This window comes from Bactrocera latifrons, unplaced genomic scaffold (assembly GCF_001853355.1).
Source record: "Bactrocera latifrons isolate USDA-ARS-PBARC rearing strain unplaced genomic scaffold, ASM185335v1 scaffold_155, whole genome shotgun sequence".
Taxonomy (NCBI): Eukaryota; Metazoa; Arthropoda; class Insecta; order Diptera; family Tephritidae; genus Bactrocera; species Bactrocera latifrons.
This window is the reverse complement of record NW_017535019.1, coordinates 86883-108033: the sequence shown is the minus strand read 5'-3', so window position 1 is coordinate 108033 and position 21151 is coordinate 86883. Positions and strand designations below refer to the sequence as shown.

At 35.5% G+C, this 21151-nt stretch overlaps 1 protein-coding gene across 2 annotated transcripts; it reads right to left on the bottom strand.

The window, feature by feature from the left end:
* LOC108966108 (mucin-5AC) lies at positions 1–20866 on the bottom strand (the record flags this gene model as incomplete). Of its 2 annotated transcripts, none has more annotated exon segments than XM_018928854.1 (7): positions 1–527; positions 685–2941; positions 4178–5226; positions 6688–6806; positions 6918–7011; positions 7098–7185; positions 20780–20866. In XM_018928854.1, coding segments are annotated over 6 exon segments (4068 nt in total), but the record flags the coding sequence as incomplete, so codon positions are not given.
* Between the last annotated feature and the right edge of the window lie 285 nt (positions 20867–21151).

The window sequence follows — 21151 nt, the reverse complement described above, 5'->3', positions numbered from 1 at the left end:
TTGTAATAATTGTTGTTGTTGTTGTTGCTGGAAGCGCTGATTGAATTGCTGCTGTTGTTGTTGTGCGGCCTGCGCCACTTCTTGTTGCTTTAGCTTTTGTATTTGTATATCCTGCGCGGCAGCGCGATTGTAGAGCGGCTGAATTTGCTGTGTTGCTGTTGTGCCCGACGCTTTTTGATAATAATTCTGTTGCGAATTTTGTGCTGCCTTGTATTGTTGTTGTTGCAGATTATTAAAGCTTATCGCCTGCTTCGTGGCAGCACTAGTGTTCGTGTCGCCCGGCGCGGTTTGACCGAACTTCTTCGTAAGGAAGTCGTCCAGCGGCACATACGGCGCAAGCGGCGTGGTCTTGGGTGGCGGCTGCGTCGCCAGCGCCGTTATAATCGATGACACTGAGTTCGGTGCTATGCGTTGACCTTCTGCGCGCGCAATAATGATACGCGGTGCAGGAGAGGTAGGGGGTGTGTGCTGTTGGGCAATCTGTGGCAATTGTTGTGGGCGCTGTGGAGGCGTTAACTGAGCAGGAGCTGCAAAGAGGAAGTGAGTTGGAAGGCGTTTGTTTCAATCTTGTCACATATCAGTTAGCGCTATTGAATGTAATATGTGTGTGTATAAATGTGTGCATTGGCGATATACAAAAAACTGTTGCTTAAGAGCGCGCAGACACACGCTAAGCGAACTCACCTTGCGGCGTCAGCTTATTATAGCTCTGTGGCACAGAGTTGCCCACAGCACGAGCATAACTGTTCGTTGACAGCGAGCGCGCGACGGTGACTGGTGCTGTCTGATAGACAGTGGGCGGTCGGCTGGACTGCTGTTGAGTGCGGAAATTCTGTAAGACGGAATCATCAACAATGGCGCGTGTTAACTTATCGAAATCGAGAAATGTTGCCGAGTCATCGGCATGTGTGTCGATAGATATGGGAGAAGAAGGCGTATTTGAAATGGTGGGAAATTCGTAAGCAGATGGAGGTGTTGAAGCAAAAGTAGAGGCAGAAGGGGAAGTCAAGTCATATATTTGGTAAGTTTCCGGTGCATCCATATTCGCCGCCACGCCAAAAGTGCTTGGTTGTGGTTCAGCTAAGCGCAAGGGTGCATGATCTTTAGTTGAAGTGGAAGTTGAATAGGAAACAGAAGATGTGATGGATTTTAGTATGTGATCGAGATTGGGTGTAGGACTGAGTGAGTAAGCGGTAGGCGCAATAGGCGTTGTTTGCGCTGTTTTTGGTGCGGMAGTCGTGGTGGWCGTAGTTGTTGTTATTGATGTGGCAGCAGTCGTCGTTGTCATAGCGCTAGYTTGCGCTTTGAAATTGGAGAAACGGTTACGCCGGCGCACCGCGTTGTTGCGCGTCGCCTTCGGTGCCGCGCGGCGCGGACTAACAGTTGTGGGAGAAACGGTGGTTGAAACGGTGGCTGGCTTGGTGCTCACTTGAAAGCGTCGCAAATTATTGCGTACGGTCTCCCAGCTTAGCGATGTGCTGCTTGTGCTGCTCTCATCTACCACGGTTGGATTGCTGGTGGTGCCGCGCTTTTTAGCACTATCTTTGTCAAAGGAATTTCCGCGCGCGTCATAACGCTTACCGCCGCCAATGCTGCCCAATTCCTTGTCTATATTGCGTACAGCGATTTTCCTGCTCGTTTGTGATGACTCAACACTATCGTTGTTGGTATTAGTATATTGAACAGTGGGCGCTTCGGCAGTGGTGCTTGGTGTTGCAGTGGTTAGGCGATTATTGGCCGCTGACAGGCGCGACAAACGCAAACGGCTTGCAGCCACGCGCTTCAAATAACTGCGTGTTGTTGTGGTGCTACTGCTGCTGGGTGCTTTTGTAGTTGTAGTTGTTAGCTTGCTGTTGACTGGCAGCTGATTGCGTCTCCCATTGGTTGATGGTTTGCCGTTAGCGCGTTGCTGTGAAGTGAGGCGCCGATAATTCCGTATGCGCTCCTGGAAGCTACCACCTTCGCTCATACTTGCTATTACGCTTGTGCTCGTTTCCGGTTGCACAGTGGTCGTTGTTGTCGTTGTAGTAGTTGTGGTCGTGCTGTCTGCTACTATGTCGTCGTCGTCCACATGAATGAAGAGCGCACCATCCTCGCCATAAGTTGGATCCAAGATAGCGCTATATGAGCCGCTTGCTTTCTGTGCGTTCTCAACGAGTTCGTTGTTGCTGTGTTTTGTCAATTTGACACCAGCCAGCAATAGTTTGGTTGCTTGATGCTCTGCATCGAGTTGCTCTTCATCCACTATCGGCGCATAAGTTGAGGTCTCCATTTGCGCTTTAGCTGGCGTTGTTGTTGGGCTACTGGCTACTGTTGCTTCTTCCTGCGCTGGGAAAAGCAATTTCTCCACAATATTTGCATACACATCTGCTGAGCTGTTATTATCTTGCGCCAGCGTGGATGTTGAGCTCACTGTAGTTGTCTCTTCGCTGAGCGCTTCTGTTGTATTTACATCAGCAATTTCCTGTGCTGGACTGCTGCCGCCGTCGAAATCGTTAAACTCGTACAGCGTCGGTTCGTCAGCAGTTGACGTTTCAGTGTCACCTTCGGACTCTGGCACCGGTGGACTGAGGAAGTTGTAATCCAAATTATGTGGCATGGTGCCTACGTTATTCAAATAATAGCGGTCAGAATTGACATTCGTAAACGCCTCAGTCGTGCTGATGGCTATGGCACCTTCCGTTGTCTCATACTCTTGCGCGCCTCTGAATCCCGCGCCAGTTTCAATTCTATCAGTTACTTCTTTCGCAGCGACCTCCGCAGCAGTGTCCTTAACTATTTCGGCTGGCTGGATCGGTGTGGGCGTGGTCGTCATGATGATAAATTTCATGATTTCCTCGGAGCTATCCAAAGTAGCACCGTTATCGTCGTGCGTGTTTGAGTTTTGTTTTATAGATTCCTTGGTATCTTTGTAAGTGTCGTCAATGGGCAGCTCGTTGGGCTTCAAACCCCACAATTCATAGTTCCGTTAAGTGTGTTTTGTGTAGACATAGTGTAATTGTGGCATGTGTAGAGTGATGATGATGGTGCAAAGCAAAGTGCGTATATGTTAATTGATAGTGTAGATGTTAGAAAAAGAGAGAAAGATGGAAATATATGACATAGTGTATAGAAAAAAGAATCTGGATAAATGTGTATACATAGATATAGAGGTGAAATATAGTGAGTTTTTGTAATAATTAGAATTATACACAGACATGATAATAGTGTTTGTATGGCCTGGTTTATTGTTAGCGAATCACAAAAGAATATTCAAATAAAATAAAATTAATACTGAGTCTCGTTTATGTAATTGCGTAGTGATCAAATTTAACCCGGACTGGTCCATTTCAATTGAGTAGCGATAAAAAAAAAATTCATAGAACTCGCTGAATTCGAAAAATAGTCTCGCTTGAGTAGTTCCATGTTGATCAAATTTGACCCGGACTGGTCCATTTTTACTGAACATCGATAAAAAAAGTGCATACAATTAGCTCAATTTGAAAAATAAATATTTTAAATAAGTGTCGATAAGAAAATTTCATAGAATTCGAAAAATAGTCTCGCTGGAGTAGTTGCGTAGTGATCAAATTTGACCCAGATTGGTCCTTTTTAGCTAAGTATTGACAAAAATAATTTCATAGAATTCGCTGATTTAGAAAAATAGTTTCAATGAAGTAGTCGCGTAGTGATCAAATTTGACCAGGATTGGGGAATTTTTACTGAATATTGATAAAAAAAAAAGGTTTCATAGAATTCGCTGAATTCGAAAAATAGTCTCCCTTGAGTAGTTCCGTAGTGATCAAATTTGATACGGACTGGTCCATTTTAACTGAATATCGATAAAAACAATTTCCATCGTAGTAAAACGCTTTTTAAGTTCGTTAAAAGTTTGATATGCATATATTAATTAGGTGAGTTTAGTAGCTTAATGAAAACAACAATCTAGCGAATGGCGTTCCAAAACTGAACTGAAACCGAAAATCCGCTGAAGGCACTGAGACCACTGAAGGTCATCCCCGCCGTGGCTTATAACAAGTGTATTAAAAATTACACAATTAATTAGGATTTTTAAGAGTATTCGTTTTTCGCAGTCCGAGTCAAATTTGATCAGATCAGTCTAAAACTCTTGACTTAAATTTTCGAAAAAATATATATAGGCTTGCAGTATGTTATAGCCATTCAAAATTTCACTCACCGAAAATCGTATCGTACTTGCCGTCTGCTTGGGCTTGGCATACTCATAGGGTGGGCGCTTGGAACGATCACTTTGCGATGAGAAGCCACGACTTAGGAACCGGAACGATGTCTTATTCTTTTGCGGCGCTGGCACTTGATAACCAGAGACACTCGTATCCAAATCTTCAGAGACTACTTCAAGCAAATTATTTATGCTTGCTGCCAAAACTGCATCTTCATCGGCCGTCTGCAAGTGCTTGACATAATCGGGTGCAAATACTTCAGGGGTAGTCGTTTCAGCGAGGCTATTCAAGCCGAAATTCACCTTTTCGGCAAAATTGCTCTTCTTTGCGTAATTGTAAGTGCGGCTGGGCGACTCGGCTATTATGCGTGCGCTGTCGTGCTCGAAATTAACACCCGGATCGGAGGACAATTCACCCAAGCTATTCACATATACATCCTCATCGTTGGTATCGTTGGGTTTCGTTGTTGTTTGCTGTGTGTTACTACTTTCTGTCTTCGTTTCAGTACGCTGTTGTTGTCTCTGTTGCTGCAGTCTTTTACGTTGCTGTGTGACTGTATCCTCGACTTGTGTTTGCTGGGTAGCGACGTTAGTCTTCGATACAGATTCCACTTGGGCACGCGTTACGGCCGACTTGCGGTTCAAATAAGCGCGTTGACTGCTGTCGCGACTGGATTGCGGCTCCACAACATCGGCGCTCTCATTGGCAGCCACTCCGCTCTCAGAGAGCTCCAATTGTTTTTTGAGTGTATGATGCGATGTTTGTTTATTTTGCAATGCGGCTGATATCGTTTTCATTGGATATTCCATCATTTGGCGTACTCTTTCCATCATATCCGAACTGCTGCCTATGCGATTCGCACTGTTTTTGTAATAATATTGTTCCGATTCGGCGCAGTTCACATTGCGATACCAATCACAAACGAAATTCTTCTGACTGAATAGTGTGCCATTGGGACAGAGGAAGCCGAAGCCTTGTGTGCCGCGTGCAGTGTGGGCACATATGCGGAAGGCCTGACATCGCGTCTCCATGTCAGCGTAATAACCTGAAGAAGAGTTTGAAATTTAAAAATTTAAACAGTGTCTCTTCATATATATTAAGTTTCTTCTTGGAGACTGACATCCAAAGAACATAGCTACAAGAAGTTATCGAAAAGAATTTTATGACTAGTCAACTAGTTGTATCTTGAAATTAGGTATAAAGAGTTATAACTCTTACAACACTTCTAAGTAGAAAAATAACAGGCATTTACTCTAATATAAGGAGAGCTCTCTATACGATAACTGTGTATGGCACACAATAATCGCTACATGATTATCTTAATAAAATCAATCTTTCAGTCGTATAAGAAACATGATTGATAGCCCCATCGAGGGCGATATACTAATTCTCCGAGACTTTAAAATATAGCTGAGAGTTGTACTATAGATTACCCCTCATTGTTATCAAATTTCTTTGCAGCAGACCTTCGCTCGAGGTCTGGACACAGAAAAAGGTAGCTGGCGATCAGATCTGAAAAAGTTGAATGAAGCTACCGCGTTGAAATTTATCTTCATTTATTCACTTGTAATTTTTTTTATTCGAAGACCTTCTTATGGGCGCCATTTCAAAGCCGTCTAAAGCAGTGTTCCACCAACAGAAAAAATTATTTTTTATACTTTTTCCAAGTTTCGTATGCGGGATCGATGCGAATGTTGGAAAAGGCTTACGTTGATTCAGTTCTATCCAAAACACAAGCCTACAGGTTGCACAAAGCCTTCATAGATAGTCGAGAAATCGTTGAAGACATACCTCGTTCTGAACGATCTTCGACCTCTTCAACTTATAAAAAAGTGAAAGGTATAGAAAATGAAAATCGCTAGGCAAGTGTTAGAGAGATGGCAATAGAGCTCGGTATCTCTCGTGAGTCCTTTCGAAACATTTGGAGGTTATTTTGAGGATGAAGCACGTTCTTGCTCAATTCGTTCACATAATGTTTTTCCAAAAGAGCACCGTAACAGGTCTCTTTGGATGGCTTGACATGCAAACAAGTCAACAACCATCGGAATGAAGGGAAAACGAAACCAAAAAAAAAACCGTCCGTTGTTGGTGTGTCATGAATTTGTTGCAGCGGGACAAATGATCAATAATCAGTGTTATTTGGTCGTATTGTGACGATTTCATGAAAACAACCTCCGAAAACAATCCGAATTGTGGAAGTGTGATATTGCAGCATTGCATTGAGCCACGATTGTGACCGAAATAAAAGACAAAATGGACTGAATACCATCTATCAACCACCGTATTAACCAGATTTTGCTCCGTATGATTTTTTAAACTGAAATTGCTTCACCGCGGAATCCGTTTGCAGTCGATTGAAGAGATAAAAAAAATTCACTGAAGGAATATATATAACGTGGAATCAATCGGCAAAAATTGATGACAAAAATGTTTGCTTCTAATATTGAGTATTAAATTGAAAGAACAATATTTTTTCTCTAAGCGGTATTTTTATTATTAGACTCACCCTCGTGTTTTCCAGTACATTCAAAGCTCGTTTTTGGCACCTCACTGTAAATGGGATAATCGACTTCAGGTTCGCCGGGTATTGTGTGACGTAGATCAAACTGCTGGTGTGTGATGGCACTAAGAAGTTGACAAAATTCAAAAAAAAAAATATATATATATATATAAAATAAAAATAAAATTATTATAATTATCATAACATATTATTTCCTAGGCAATTCACAAAGTTACCTCATGTAATCATTAGAGGTCTCCGCATCTTCGAATGTGCCCTGCGCACTAGTGGCACTTACGAGCGTCAATAGTAGCAACCCTAATGGCAGACCTACAACACACATACAGACAAAAGTTTACAAACATTTGCTTAAGACATACATATGTATATGGCTATAGTAGTTTCACTGGATTTACCAAACATTTTCGGTGGCCGCATTTTGGCTGTAACGCACGGACTACTGCGCTCTCTAACTCTGCTCGAATCGGCAACACACTGGCTATTCTGCAATAAAGAGTTTTGTATTAAAAACCTAATACGTACTATATATGTGTGTAAAAACATGTGTAAGCTCATTTGCTACAAAATCCGTTTTATTGATTAGTTTCACTAGTCGTTACACAAATCGGGGTTTAAAAAAGAAATACAAAAAAATCAGAGAAAAAAATTAAAACATTATTTATTACAAGCGCGCATCCGCAACGACATCGCAACATGCAATCTATTGCCTAATCATGCAGCAGTTCCAGCGACCTACAAGCGATACGCATGCAAATAGATATGTAAATTATCGAATGAATCAACACGAAAGATCGGCGCACAAACACACATATGCCAGAGCAAGCTCGCATTGGCGAACCTGTATGGTGGTGTGTATGTATGCGTGTTAGTGTGTCAGCGCCTAACAGTTTGCCTCATCATCATCGCCTTAATCAACACACATCGAACGCATAACCGAATTAATATTAATACCGCTCCCCAAGTTACCGGGCACAACAACAGCAAACATCTGAAGAAAGAAATACACAAAGGAATGGCGACGGCGTGCTAACTTGTTTGTTGTTATTTAACACGCTTACCAAATTCGGTTCGCTTTCGGTTGTGTGACAATGCATTGCACAATGAGTCACCCAATAAATTGCTCATAATTAACATAAATATTCGCTGACAATTAATTTAACGCATGAATTAATTTGCGAATTGGTTGGAAGGAGAGAATGAATTAGTAAAATAGTAAGGGATTCTTCATGTAAGGCAACCAACGTAGAGCATAGTCGCTGTAGATATGTTTTTTTTTTTTGTTAATTACTCTAAACTGTGTTATAGAACCAAAGAGGAAAGTAAAAGAGTTTATATTTGTAAAATATAAGAATGATACCTGTGTAAAGAGGACTAACTTAACTTAAAATAGTCATGTAATTCTATAGGTGCTGGTGGTTTATGGTGATAAGAAGGAACTATCAGCTTATTGTGTTGCAATCAGATCTTAGTAATATTTGGCTGAAAATTCGGATGAAAACAAAAAAAAAACTGAAAGGACTAAAGATATGCACAAGATCCGTAGAAAAGTAATTGTAGGCATAATTGATGGATAACAAATTGAAAACGTCCATCTGCGTCTTGATAGTAGATGTATAAAAAGAAACTAGGATTAAACATATTCCAAAATTATAATATATTAAGCGCCAAGGGATCACAATATAGGGTAAGTTCTTTCCATATATAGAAATGTAGTCAAATATGTATTTCAAGCCATATTGGCACATCATTCTGTCAAATTTAGGTATTATCATACAAAATCAAAACTACTTCAGAGATTTTTTGATATATTCCATATGATCATATTTGACCCGTACAAGTCCATTTAGCCATATTGGCATATATTTTCATCAAATTTAGTTATTATCAAATAAAATCAAAATTACTTCAGAAATATTTTGAGCGACTGATGTATGCCATCTGATCAAATTTGACCCGGACTAGTCCATAAGCCACATTTGTATATATTCTCATCAAATTAGTTATTATCATATAAAATCAAAACTACTTCAGAGATTTTTGGATATATTCCACATGATCATATTTGACCCGGACAAGTCCATTTTATTATATATTATATTTTCATCAAATTTAGTTATTATCAAATAAAATCAAAATTACTTCAGAAATATTTTGAGCGACCGAAGTATGCCATTTGATCAAATTTGACCCGGACTAGTCCATAAGCCACATTTGTCTCATCAAATTAGTTATTATCATACAAAATCAAAACTACTTCAGAGATTTTTTGATATATTCCATATGATCATATTTGACCCGGACAAGTCCATTTAGCCATATTGGCATATATTTTCATCAAATTTAGTTATTATCAAATAAAATCAAAATTACTTCAGAAATATTTTGAGCGACCGAAGTATGCCATCTGATCAAATTTGACCCGGACTAGTCCATAAGCCACATTTGTATATATTCTCATCAAATTAGTTATCATATAAATTTGAAATTATTTCAGAGCTTCTTTGAGCGACTGATATATGCCATCCGATCAAATTTGACCCGGACTAATCCATTTAAACTTCATGTCCGAACGTTATCGTTATTTTAGGAACGAGTCGTCGAAACTTTAATAACAATCTAGCGAATTTAGCACCAAAATTAAGGTCGTGTTACTTCTGGTAAAGTTTGAACAGTTGGATATTGAAATATGAAGACTCTATGGAAACTATTTTCTGTATTGTTTAAAATAAATTGAGTGTTTTTGATATACAATTTCGTGAAATAATTTTTTTGTTGAAAAATAAACTGCTGCGAATAATAAAGTGTGGTGCTCAGTGCCAGCCCAATTGTGAACCTAAAGGATATCCGAAAGAGGCTGCTAAGTATGAAAATATATAAAACCATATATCTATATATATTCGATGACCACAAAATTGCGTTGATCGAGATAGTTGACACTCTGAAATTAGTAAAGGAAGGAAAGGTGTTGGACATATCGTCCATGAATGCAAAACCGTCAACAGAGACTTTTATATGCCTGCGTTCCCACGACAGTTGGATCCACTCAACCGGAACGGACCCGTATTTTTATCCGGCCAAAAACTATAATAATAGCAACTTTTATTTGGCATTTCAAGCAAAAAATCATACAAAGTCGTCCAATTGTATTAGAAATCAATGAACACTTTGGCAAATTTATATCAATTTGGCTTTAAATTGCTTCCGCATGCAACACATTCTCAAGATCTTTAACAGAAAATTTATATCAAAAACCTTAGAAAATACTTTATATAATCGTTTCCGCATGCACCCTTTTCGATTTATTGTCCTCGATTCCAATAAATGTATAATAAAACATAATTTTCCATAAAAAAGTAATAAAAGATAATACTCGTAACGATATATATTACCGGTTACCAACGCATTATATAAAATTTCCATAATTTAAATTAATAAGTCTCCAATAGACTTAGTTTCTGATTATTCCACAAATTTGTAATTATATTAATTAAAACTTAGATTAAATTAGTAAAACGAAATAACTAAAACAATTATCAGTTGAACGATTTTAATTGCTAATTAGTAGCAAAAGCTTAAAGGCTTAGTGTAATCATTGCAAATAACAGTGAAGAATTTATATATTGGTGAATCACTTTTGACTCTACAATTCTCAACAAAAAAATTAATATTTTATTATAAAACCTCTTATTAATAATTCAACATCAATTTCACAAAACTAAAAGTAGACAGACAAATTGCACAGCTAGATTAAGACATTGTTTTATTATTTAAACCCTTTGCCCTTAACGTTTTCAATTAAGCAGTTGAATGCCTTCAATATGAAAGTTGTTTAAATGCTTGCGGCACAATGCCCTCAGCGCTTGCCGAAGTTGTTGTCGTCAATTAGAATTAAATATTACATATGTAGCATTTGTTTGTTTAAGCAACCGTTTGGCACTTTATAGCGGGTCAAATGATTAATGGTTAGCTCACAAGGCATTCCTTAATACAGATACATTTGTTTATATAATTATATATATGCAAAATTTGGTCAGTGACACGTGGGCGCTGAATTGTTAATAGTAAAGTTGACTGTACGAAGATAATGAAATATATTGTGCCTTCATATATAGAGATGTCAACAATTAATCACATACGCGGATTTAGTAGATTTTTACTGAAAACACACGCGTACATATTTTTGCACCTACTTATGTAAGACGCCAATAAGGAAGAGACTTATGTAAGACGTTGTAACATTTAATTTTTTTTTTTTCCAAAAAACATCAAAAAAATGTATGAGTTGTTTTTAGTGCTAAATTAGTATTTCTAAGCGTGATTGTTTCCTCTGCTAACAATATATAACAATAAGAAGTGGCAATTACTATAAATTTACTTTAAATTACTACTGATTCATTGAATAAAAGACTTAAGACACAAACTCGTTTTCGCAGCTTTTGTTACGTATTGTAGAAGAGTTTGCTGTGAATGAAGAGAATTATTATTAATTTGGTTATTAAAACAATTTAATTGCTATTATATTAAATTTAATTTTTTATTTAATGTTTTTTATGATTAATCAAGTAAGTGAGTGAGGTGGAAGTAATGCCTGATAATAATGCCGTATCATTTTAAAGGCAGGCTTACTAGAGACTAAGAACACCACTTCACATAGCTGAAGGCACAATGAGCTAAGCTGTCTGTGGGATATTTGAGGTGGATGGTGGATTATTAAAGAAAAGTAAATTATGTTTTCAGGTATTGCTTAGCTGCCGGCAGATAGGTAAGTAGCTAGAATGACTTTTTAACAAAGCACAAAGGCGTTTAGGAAGCATTGTGATACCACCGGGACTAAAGTCCTCTCACTTCAGTGTCTAATCCTTGAACAAATATTTACAAGAACTTTTTCTCTTTATGCAGTTCATCTTTCATCAAGACCAGCCTTTAGTTCGCTCACTATACTCTCACATTTAATTAAGAAGTGTATCACAATCCATAGTAACAAGTTACTTTATTATCACACTTATTTCGCTGACTGGTAATAGTGTAATCGTTAGAGACTCCATAGCCGATTGGACCGCAAGAGAAAGTCTCCATTGTTCCTTTGCGTGCCCACGCTGCACATTTGGATTTTATGTGAGATGAGCAGACTTTAATCAGCGGCAAGCTTCTGTACTACTGCGAGATTCCTCTATAGGGAATGCAAGAGATGTAATGAACTACTCTCAGTAAGTTTCATCTTGCTGCAATCGTAGGAGTTCTTAATGATGATTTCCCAATAAGCGTTTGTGAGGCGGGCCGAACATTTTGTCTGTGTCAAAATGTATCGATAAAAGTGAAAAGATAAGATGAATAAGTGACCTCAGGTCTTTTGTTCTCTCCTAAATCATAAAACCCCACATAGCGCCATCATATTGATCATTCCAATATACTGCTAGGTGCTAGTGAGGCGATGTGATTCCTATTTGTAAACATGGATCGCTTTAAATGAAATTAATCTTCGTCAGCAGATGCTTTGCAGTCAATTAGCAGATGTTCTGGCGCTTCAGGCTTCCTGTCGCGAACCAGTAATTTGCACAACGTCCATGTCCTATAAGTGCTTCTTCAGCTTGCAGTGACCAGTGTAGAATACGACAAGTAGTAGTATTTAAATTTGCTGAGGTTATAACCCCTCCATTAGCAACTTGGCATGGCACATGCCTTGGAGTTGTTCAAGAAGACACACTTAATTATTTTCGAATAATTCTCGAATGAGATTACCGTATGTTTGCCACACMCTTTTGTTGTCATTTGAAGCAATGTATATTTGGCTACCTGACCGATTACAAGGTGAAGTGGTGTGAGAACATTCAAGCAAGACTGAGGTTGAAACATGTCGGTAGTCAAACCTTCAGCGAACCTTGCGAAATGGTAGGAATGATATCAGCCGTCTAAACAAATGTGTGAAAGGCGCAAGACGCTTTGTCGAAAGTTATTAAAATTAAATATATTTTATGTTCAAGTGATCAAGTTTCTTATCATCATCAATAAGTGAATGCAAAGTTAAACAATTTTTTTTCCTATGTAAAATATTAGATTGATTGAAAAAGCCTTCAAAGTGTTGCCGATCTTTGGCTTTTATGTGACGTATTGTTCAATAGGAAAATTATGCAAAAACAATCTGCACTTCAATTGCATGAAAATGTTGTTAATAAATACACAAAACACTTGTCATGAGAAAGAAGCACAACAAACAATTAAACAGTAAACAAAACGCCCACTTGAACGCCCCTAAAAAGGCGGAAACAAAAGAAGAAATTGCCATACTGAGCCTAACAAGCAGCGATTTTTGCAAATTAAAATTAATAAAAAAATATTAAAAAATTATTTGAATACCAAAACTGGCAAATATAAAATTGGCAAGTATTCCATTCAAATATGAATTGTGTTTAATTGTTGGAGCCCGACCAATTGAAGCAACCAAGTAGCTACTTCAGTAATTAACATGTATACTCGATTGGCAGCCGTGCAAAAGCGCACGCACAGCGAGACCACTTAAGACAAATTACTTTTGCTCGGCTTGGTTTCTTTTGTGTTTTAAAGAACGTCACATAATTTCATATAATTTGTTATTGCAATGTTCTGCGGCCTACAGATATTGTTAAACATCGCTAAATTTTAAAGAAATATGTAAATTAAAGCATAAGTTGCTCATTTAATTTAAAAAGTTAATTATATACGTGTGTTCAGATTACAATATTTTTAGCATTTTTTCAAATTAAGACGACCGCGACATGATCAATTTTTCTTCGCACCTCTGAGGTCAGTGCTGTCATTATGCGCACAATTATGGACAAACTAAAAATTGCTGCATAATTTGCTTCTACTCCTTCAAAAATTTCTTGTTTTTTTTTCTTTTTGTAAGACAATTTCGAAAACAAGCACATGCTGTGTTTTAAAATCATCTCTTTAACTAATGCTTTTCTAACGGCCTGACTTTGGCAGTGAAAAACTCGCGCTTTGGTAGGCAATTAAAAGACTTAAGACACGAACTCGATTTGACAATTATTTACTCTGCCAAAAGCTATGTGTGCCTACATATGTTTGAGCGGCGCCGCATTTGACATCTGTTATTTTTTGCGTGGTTGTTAATAAATTAAATAGCGATAGTGTTTATTTGTTTTGCTTGTATTTAGAGTTTTACTTCAATTGGAGCGATATAGATGAAGAATGCACATTATGCTTTGTTATGAGCTCGTGCAATAATTACGCATTTAAGGCGATATTTAAATGTTGTTTGACTTTAATGCATATTTTATGTACGCTTAAAAGCTAATGACTATTTACGGGTTAGTTTTCAATTTATATGCAATTTATGACTTAAAGAGCAATGGTTGAAGTTAATGAAATTTTTATGTAACAAAACACAGATGCTTTAGCTTTTTAAAAATTGTTTTATGCAGCTAAAAACCTGACCTGAAGCTATATGTGGTCAGCCCAACTATATTACGAAGTATTTCAAACCCCATGAGAAGAACAGAACAATATGTTTGGAGATTATCAGTGCGACAAAGGAGTGTCCGTATTTTCGAGAATACTGCTGCCGCTAGCGCATAAATTGAGGGAGACCCCAATCAGTGTCTCATGCGTCGATCTCAAGCGTTGCGCATCGCTGTGACGTCGATTTGGGGAATTTTGCGAAAAGATCTCGGCCTATAGCCCATCCTTAAAAGATCAAATTAACGCAAGATCTGAAGCCGCTGGATCATCCTAATCGTTGTATGTTCTTGAATTGAGCTGACCAACAACTTGAAAATGATTCGGATTTTTATCGAAAAATCATCTTTAGGGATGAGGTTCATTTCTGGCTGAATGGCTTTGTCAATAAGCAAAATATGCTTTATTGGCCAGCCAGCAATCCACACAATTTCCTGTGGGGCTACGTCAAGCTTATGGCTTACACGAATAAGCCAGCGACGATTGGTGAATATCGCACGAATATCGAAAGTGAAATCGGCAGAATTATGCTTGAAAACCATCAAAAATTGGGTTCAGCGACTGGACCATAGCCAAGCAAAAGAAATCGAGTTCCATACATGATGGCAACTAATTTACTCTTCACTTACCATTTCACAGGAATAAAGAGTATCATTAATATTCCAAAACAAACTTTTGTAGCGCTCTTATTAAAAAAACTCATTAGCAGCTCTTCGAATAAATGCCGATAGAAATGAATTTTTTGAAAGTACACTTAGTTAAAAAAATTTAAGACAAGAGTGCATTAAAAAACTATTTCCTTACTATCAAAATCTGAAAAAATTGAATGTAAGCATATTGGTATACAATCACATTATTTTAAAGCATGATCGCGACAGCAAATAAAGTCATTTGTGGCATTAAATCTCAAGCCCCAGACAACCAAAATATTTATTTAAATAACAATTTTTCTTCTACTTATATATAAATATATGTAGTTATGTACAAAAAAGTTACTGCAGCTAATGAAAATTTAAACGTTTTCTAATGATCTCAAATACTTCCTTGGTAATGAAGTGAGTGTAACTGATAGTATAACAAAAGTTTACAAAGGCTTGGCACGTGTACAAATTTTACCCTCTTAGTGGAGATAAATGTAACCGAGTTGATATAATGAGTTAAAGTTATTATAAATTCATTGTAGCTGTATGTAGGCTGCTTGGAATTTTATATAAAAGTATGTAAGAAGCAATTCAGCAGCAAAGCGGAATAATCGGAACTGAAGGTAAGTGTAATAATCACATAACTAATAGGCAATGAGCCTATGACCATGTGTGAGATTCGAAAGTATACTGGCGCTTCAAACATTTTTTGAGCATATCAGAGTTATTTATATTAATAAAGAATAAGATAATATGCTACAAAAACTTGGAGTTGTTTCGGCACACATTTTCAGAGATATGAGTGAATTTGTATGAACTCTTTAAGAAAGGGCAATCGGCTACCAAAGTTTTAAATGCGTTTTTATCGAAAATGTTTTCAGAGTTAAGGAAGCTAATTTTTCCGAAAGGGCTGGATGGATAATTTCACAAATTTTCACACGACCTTTTTGAATATATTTATCAGGTAATATTCAAAATAATAATATTTTTGATAATAATTTCGATTTTTGAGCAAGTTTTCCTTTAAGAAAGTCCGCATTTGTCAAAATTCAATCAAATTATCAAAAATCACAATAGCAACGCTTACGATTGTTTACACTATACTTCTTTCTATTACTCATGACCATGGAAAATCCTCGCCTACATTTTGGCGCATTATTATTTCTTATCATTATAGTCTCGCACATATTTCAAGAATAATAAGAAAATGGTTTAAGTATAATCAATTATTGTTTTAGGGATGCTCCAATTTTGTCAAAATTGAAAATTTGTATTTTTCTTCGATATTAATCAGCAGCAATAATATTATTTTTGGTTTTAGATTTGAAATAATTTCATCAGAAAAATCTTCTTCACTTTCAGACAATTACTGTCAATCGGATACAGGTTTGAATGAATTCAATGCCTTTCGAGATGAATCGCCGATTATTAAAGCTTTCTATACCCTGTAAAAGATATATTGAGTTTCCCATAAGTTCGTTATACGCAAATGAAAACGTTGGATACCCTAGAAAGAATATATATATTATATATAAATGATGAGTATGATGAGCCTTCGTTTTAAAAATGAAAACTCAAACTTATATGTGCACATAACCTCTTAATATAGTTTTTTTCTAAAAATTAAAACATTGCGGTAACAAATAATAATACTTTACTCATTCTTGCTGACCTCCTCTTATTTCAAAGTAAATTTAAACCTTTTTATAGGTAATAACAAGCGTTTATACATAAAACCACCAAACCTGCAGTAATCAATAGTTAGGTGTGATCTCATTGATGGTAATGATTGATCAGCAGTAATGTTACACTAATAGTCATACAATAGCGTAGTAATCTATTAAGTACTGTATGACGGGCAAACATTGGGCCGACAATAAAAAATATGTATGCAGTTAAAAGTTACTTGCCGCAATTTTGCTTTGTAATTGAGTAGCTTCGAACGCCTTTACCTAAAAGTGCATACAGCAAAAGAATAGAACAATGTGTGTGTCGGTTTTTTTAAACTTAAAAGTATACCACACAATATAAAATTGATTACTGTAATTTGTATTATAAGATGCAAGTTGCCCTTCCAAGTAAATACTCTAGATCATACCACGTTATTAATTGTAAGTGAAATGCTATTAAGAAAGGTACGGTGCGTAGTAGTTGAATATTCATGACGTTGTGTAATTACATCAGTTTATAATTACTCTGACTATAATTCGAATAAAAAGGATCTACCGAAAATAATATAATAAAAGAACCGGAGAGCTCTTTAAGTTCGTGGAAAGCTTTTATTTATTAAACCAGCGTAATAAAAATGTATTTTAATCCAGCCAGTTGCCTATTTGTTATTTATTTTGATAGATATTTTCGTATTTTCAATATTTCATTTAGCTCACTACTTGCTGTTCAAGCGTTAGTCTGTCATTTTGAAGATCATTGCCAAGTTCGGCACTCAAACATTTTTTTCCAACAATTTCAAATTCGAATTGAACTGCTCAGCTCTTGAAGCCAACCGGTAGTAGACAGTGATTGGCAACGGCATAGGCACTAGTAATTGCTGTCGTCAACGCCTTTGGCAACGCCATTAACCATTATTACAGTTATCTTTGAAATGTATCTTCTTCAAATTGTATTTTAGAAATATAAGTAAATAGATTTCTGCGCATGTACATAGATATACATCGAGGTATTTACTATACTATTTCTAGTGTTTTTGCGCTGTTGTTTTTAATACTTATCTACTTGTACAAATAAAACGTTTCAAAAGAATGGTTTACTATAATAAACCGTAATAATTCATCTTTATATAAATAAGTAGCTTTAATGCTAGCAAAGTGAACTTCAGGAAGTTATATGGATCGCTGATAAAACGAGAGAATATACATATAAAGCGTATCTAAAGGAATTGTTGTACGATAATTTATTTTGAACCAAAATTAAAAGTGTAAAATATCATCAAGTATGAATTGTAATTAATTGTAGAACCCAATAGTCACTACATTTTTAAATTACTATCACAATTAATTTTAATGATTACGACTATTCGTATTCTTACTATTATTATTTTTAATTAGAATTACTATATTCATTTTCCATGATTACTCCCACAATAATTGTAATCATTAAATTTTTTCAATTACATAATATTTAATTTTAATGATTACGACTATTCGTATTCTTACTATTATTATTTTTAATTAGAATTACTATATTCATTTTCCATGATTACTCCCACAATAATTGTAATCATTAAATTTTTTCAATTACATAATATTTAATTTTAATGATTACGACTTTTCGACAATTACTCTATCCAGATTTTTTTGATTACTCTTACAGTAGTAATAATCATTACATTTTTTAAATTACCTAGTATTTAGTTTTAATGATTATGATTACAGTAATTGTAATCATTATTGTTTTAATTTAAATTGTTAGTAGGCGTTATTACAATAATTGCAATACTCAATTTTGTAATGCTATTTTAATTACAATTCGAAATATCAACAATAACAAACAATTAAAAAATCATCATTTATTACGTTAAATACCAGAAATCGTTATTGCATGTAATCAGAAAGTAATCACAAAATGCGTAATTACATGTAGTCATAAAATAATGACAAAGTTCGTAATTAAAAATAATCAAAAACTACGAAATTACATGTAATCAGAAAGTAATCACAAAATGCGTAATTACATGTAGTCATAAAATAATGACAAAATTCGTTAATACATTTAATCAAAAGCCACTTAATTACTTGCAGTCATAAAGTAATCACAGACCTCGTAATTACATGTAATGAGAAAGTAATCAAAAGATACAGATTCAAACGCTTAAACCAGTTAGTTTTAAAACAGCTGTCCAAGGACCCTCGCCGTCAGGTAAGGCAATAATTTATATTTCTAACCCAAAAGCAACTGATACCTTTTGACACAGAGCTCTGCTACAAAAACCATTTATTATATAAAAATTAGTTTAAACTGCACTCCTTTTCAAATTCCGTGGTTTTTTTCAGCCATAACCCAGCCTTAGACATGACATTGCATTTACTCAACGCAATTTGCAACGTTAATCAATAACACATAGTGTTGAATAGGCGAATCCAACCATGGCTAATTACTGCTGGAAACAGTTAGTCACTTCTGAGCTGTCAGAAGAACAATACATATGAATACAATATACATATATGATTCACAAATGCCTTGGCATTGTTTGAATCAATTGACCACAGTTATTGGCACATCAAGCTGATTTGGTGGTAGAAGTGATAGACGCTCATAATTTAAGTGTTTCTTAATCAAAATATATCGCAGCCACTATTCATATTTAAATTGTAAGCAAATTTATGCTTTTATGCTTTTAAATTTGCTGAATTTATAACTCACAAACCATTAAATGTCATTCAAGTGAGGAGCTTGGTTTGATATAAAATTTGAATTGAAAAAGTAGTTGAACTAGTTTTCATTGGGAATTCCGGTCGGATTTACTGTTGGCACTTAAAGTTCTTTTCACGCCAGAAATGGTTTGTAGAATCTGATATTTTACAATTTGAAGTGCACTTAACAACTCTTTATTTGCCAAAATAGATCCGAACAATAAATCTTATAACAAAAACTTGTATTTGTTAACTACAACTAGACATAATATTAATTTTTTTAAATTCTTAGAATTGTTTTGCTTTGAAAGTGAAGGGAAGGGTTAAGCGAAAAATACAAATTTTTAATTAAAGTTTCGCGTATAAATTAAAATAATTTTTTTTTATCAAAACGCTTGCGTTTAAATATATTTCACTATACTTCATTCTATTACTTTTCACTATGGAAAATCGTTGCCTATATATTGGCGCATTGTAATTTTTTATCAAAGTCTCACACCTATTTTGAGAATAACAAGTAAAGTAACCGTTAAAACAATTAATTGAAAGTTAGTCTTATAAATTAAAATATTTTTTCTTATCATCAACACGATTGCAACAATGTACAGTATACTTCTTTCGATTAGTCATCACTTAGGAAAATCGTTGCCTACATACTGGCGCATTATTTTTTTTTTTCAAAATCTTACACCTATTTCGAGAATAATAAGAAAATGGTTTAAGGATTTTTATTTTTTTTTTTTATATTTTATTAAAGCTTACATAACAACAACAAATTATTAAATAAACTAAAGTACGCAGCGCTAGCATCAAAGGCTTTCGGCTGGGTTTAAGGATTAAATAGCAGAAAGTAACCATTTGAAAACTAAATTTTGAAATAGAGAAACCGACCATTTTAATTGCCTTGTTATTAAAAAAATTAAAACTTTAATGATTTATACTATGTTTTTTTTTCCAAAATTTTAAAGAAGTAAAGGGAAAATATTTGAAACATTAAGGACATTCTTAAAATTTGTGTCACAGCCAATTACAATTATGAATAATTACGTGCTGTTGGAATATAGGGAACTTTCTCCTAAACTATTGCTTGGATCATAACCTTTAGATGTGTTTTGGGTTCAGAATCCGATAGCAGAAAATCATTTACACTCAAAACTATTCCCTTTGGTGAAAATGCCAATTTTTTTATAGACTTTATTATATTTGTTTCAGTAGTATGCTCTAAGACCTTGGCCAGATTTTCAACAATAACGCACGAGGATCTTGGCCACGAAATGGACAGATTTGCCTCAATTAAACACTAGCTTTCTGTGGAGCTAATATTCATCACACGACTTAACTGTTAACACAAATCTTATATTCATTTTGCTGTTAGTTTTTAAATTTCTTAATAATCATTAAATGTTCACAGAGTTTAACCCGAAATGTTTTTATTTTAATTTATTATTATTTTTTTCTGAACTCAGTTAATTTTGTATTATTTTTCAACACTGTCACAAGTCACATTAAAATTTTCAAATATCTTTTAGGTTAAAATTCCTTCAGTATCATTATTATTTTCTGTTTAAATTGTTATTTGTATATGTGCAAAAATTAATAAAAAAGATTCACCTCGTTATTGAGTGGATAAAAATTCTTTGTGAATTTGTTTAATAACTAACGCGAGCACTATAAAAAATTTGCAGTTTTATCCTTTTCTATTTAACTAAGTTAGTGTAAAACGAAATCAATAGTTAAACTCAACAATAACGCACGAAACGCAACGATTTTGTCAGCGCATGCGCGCGAGCTTACAAAACTGTGCCGGTGAAAATGCCAACTTGGACTGAATTGAAATCGTCAAGTTAACTGAAATATTGCCTGAAGACGACGTCCGGCACATAGCAGATAGAAGCGCACCAAATACGCCGCCAAATGGAATGGAAATACCAGTACAATCAAAAGATACAAGAAAGGGAGAAGTTGTATCAAGAGTTTTGGCAG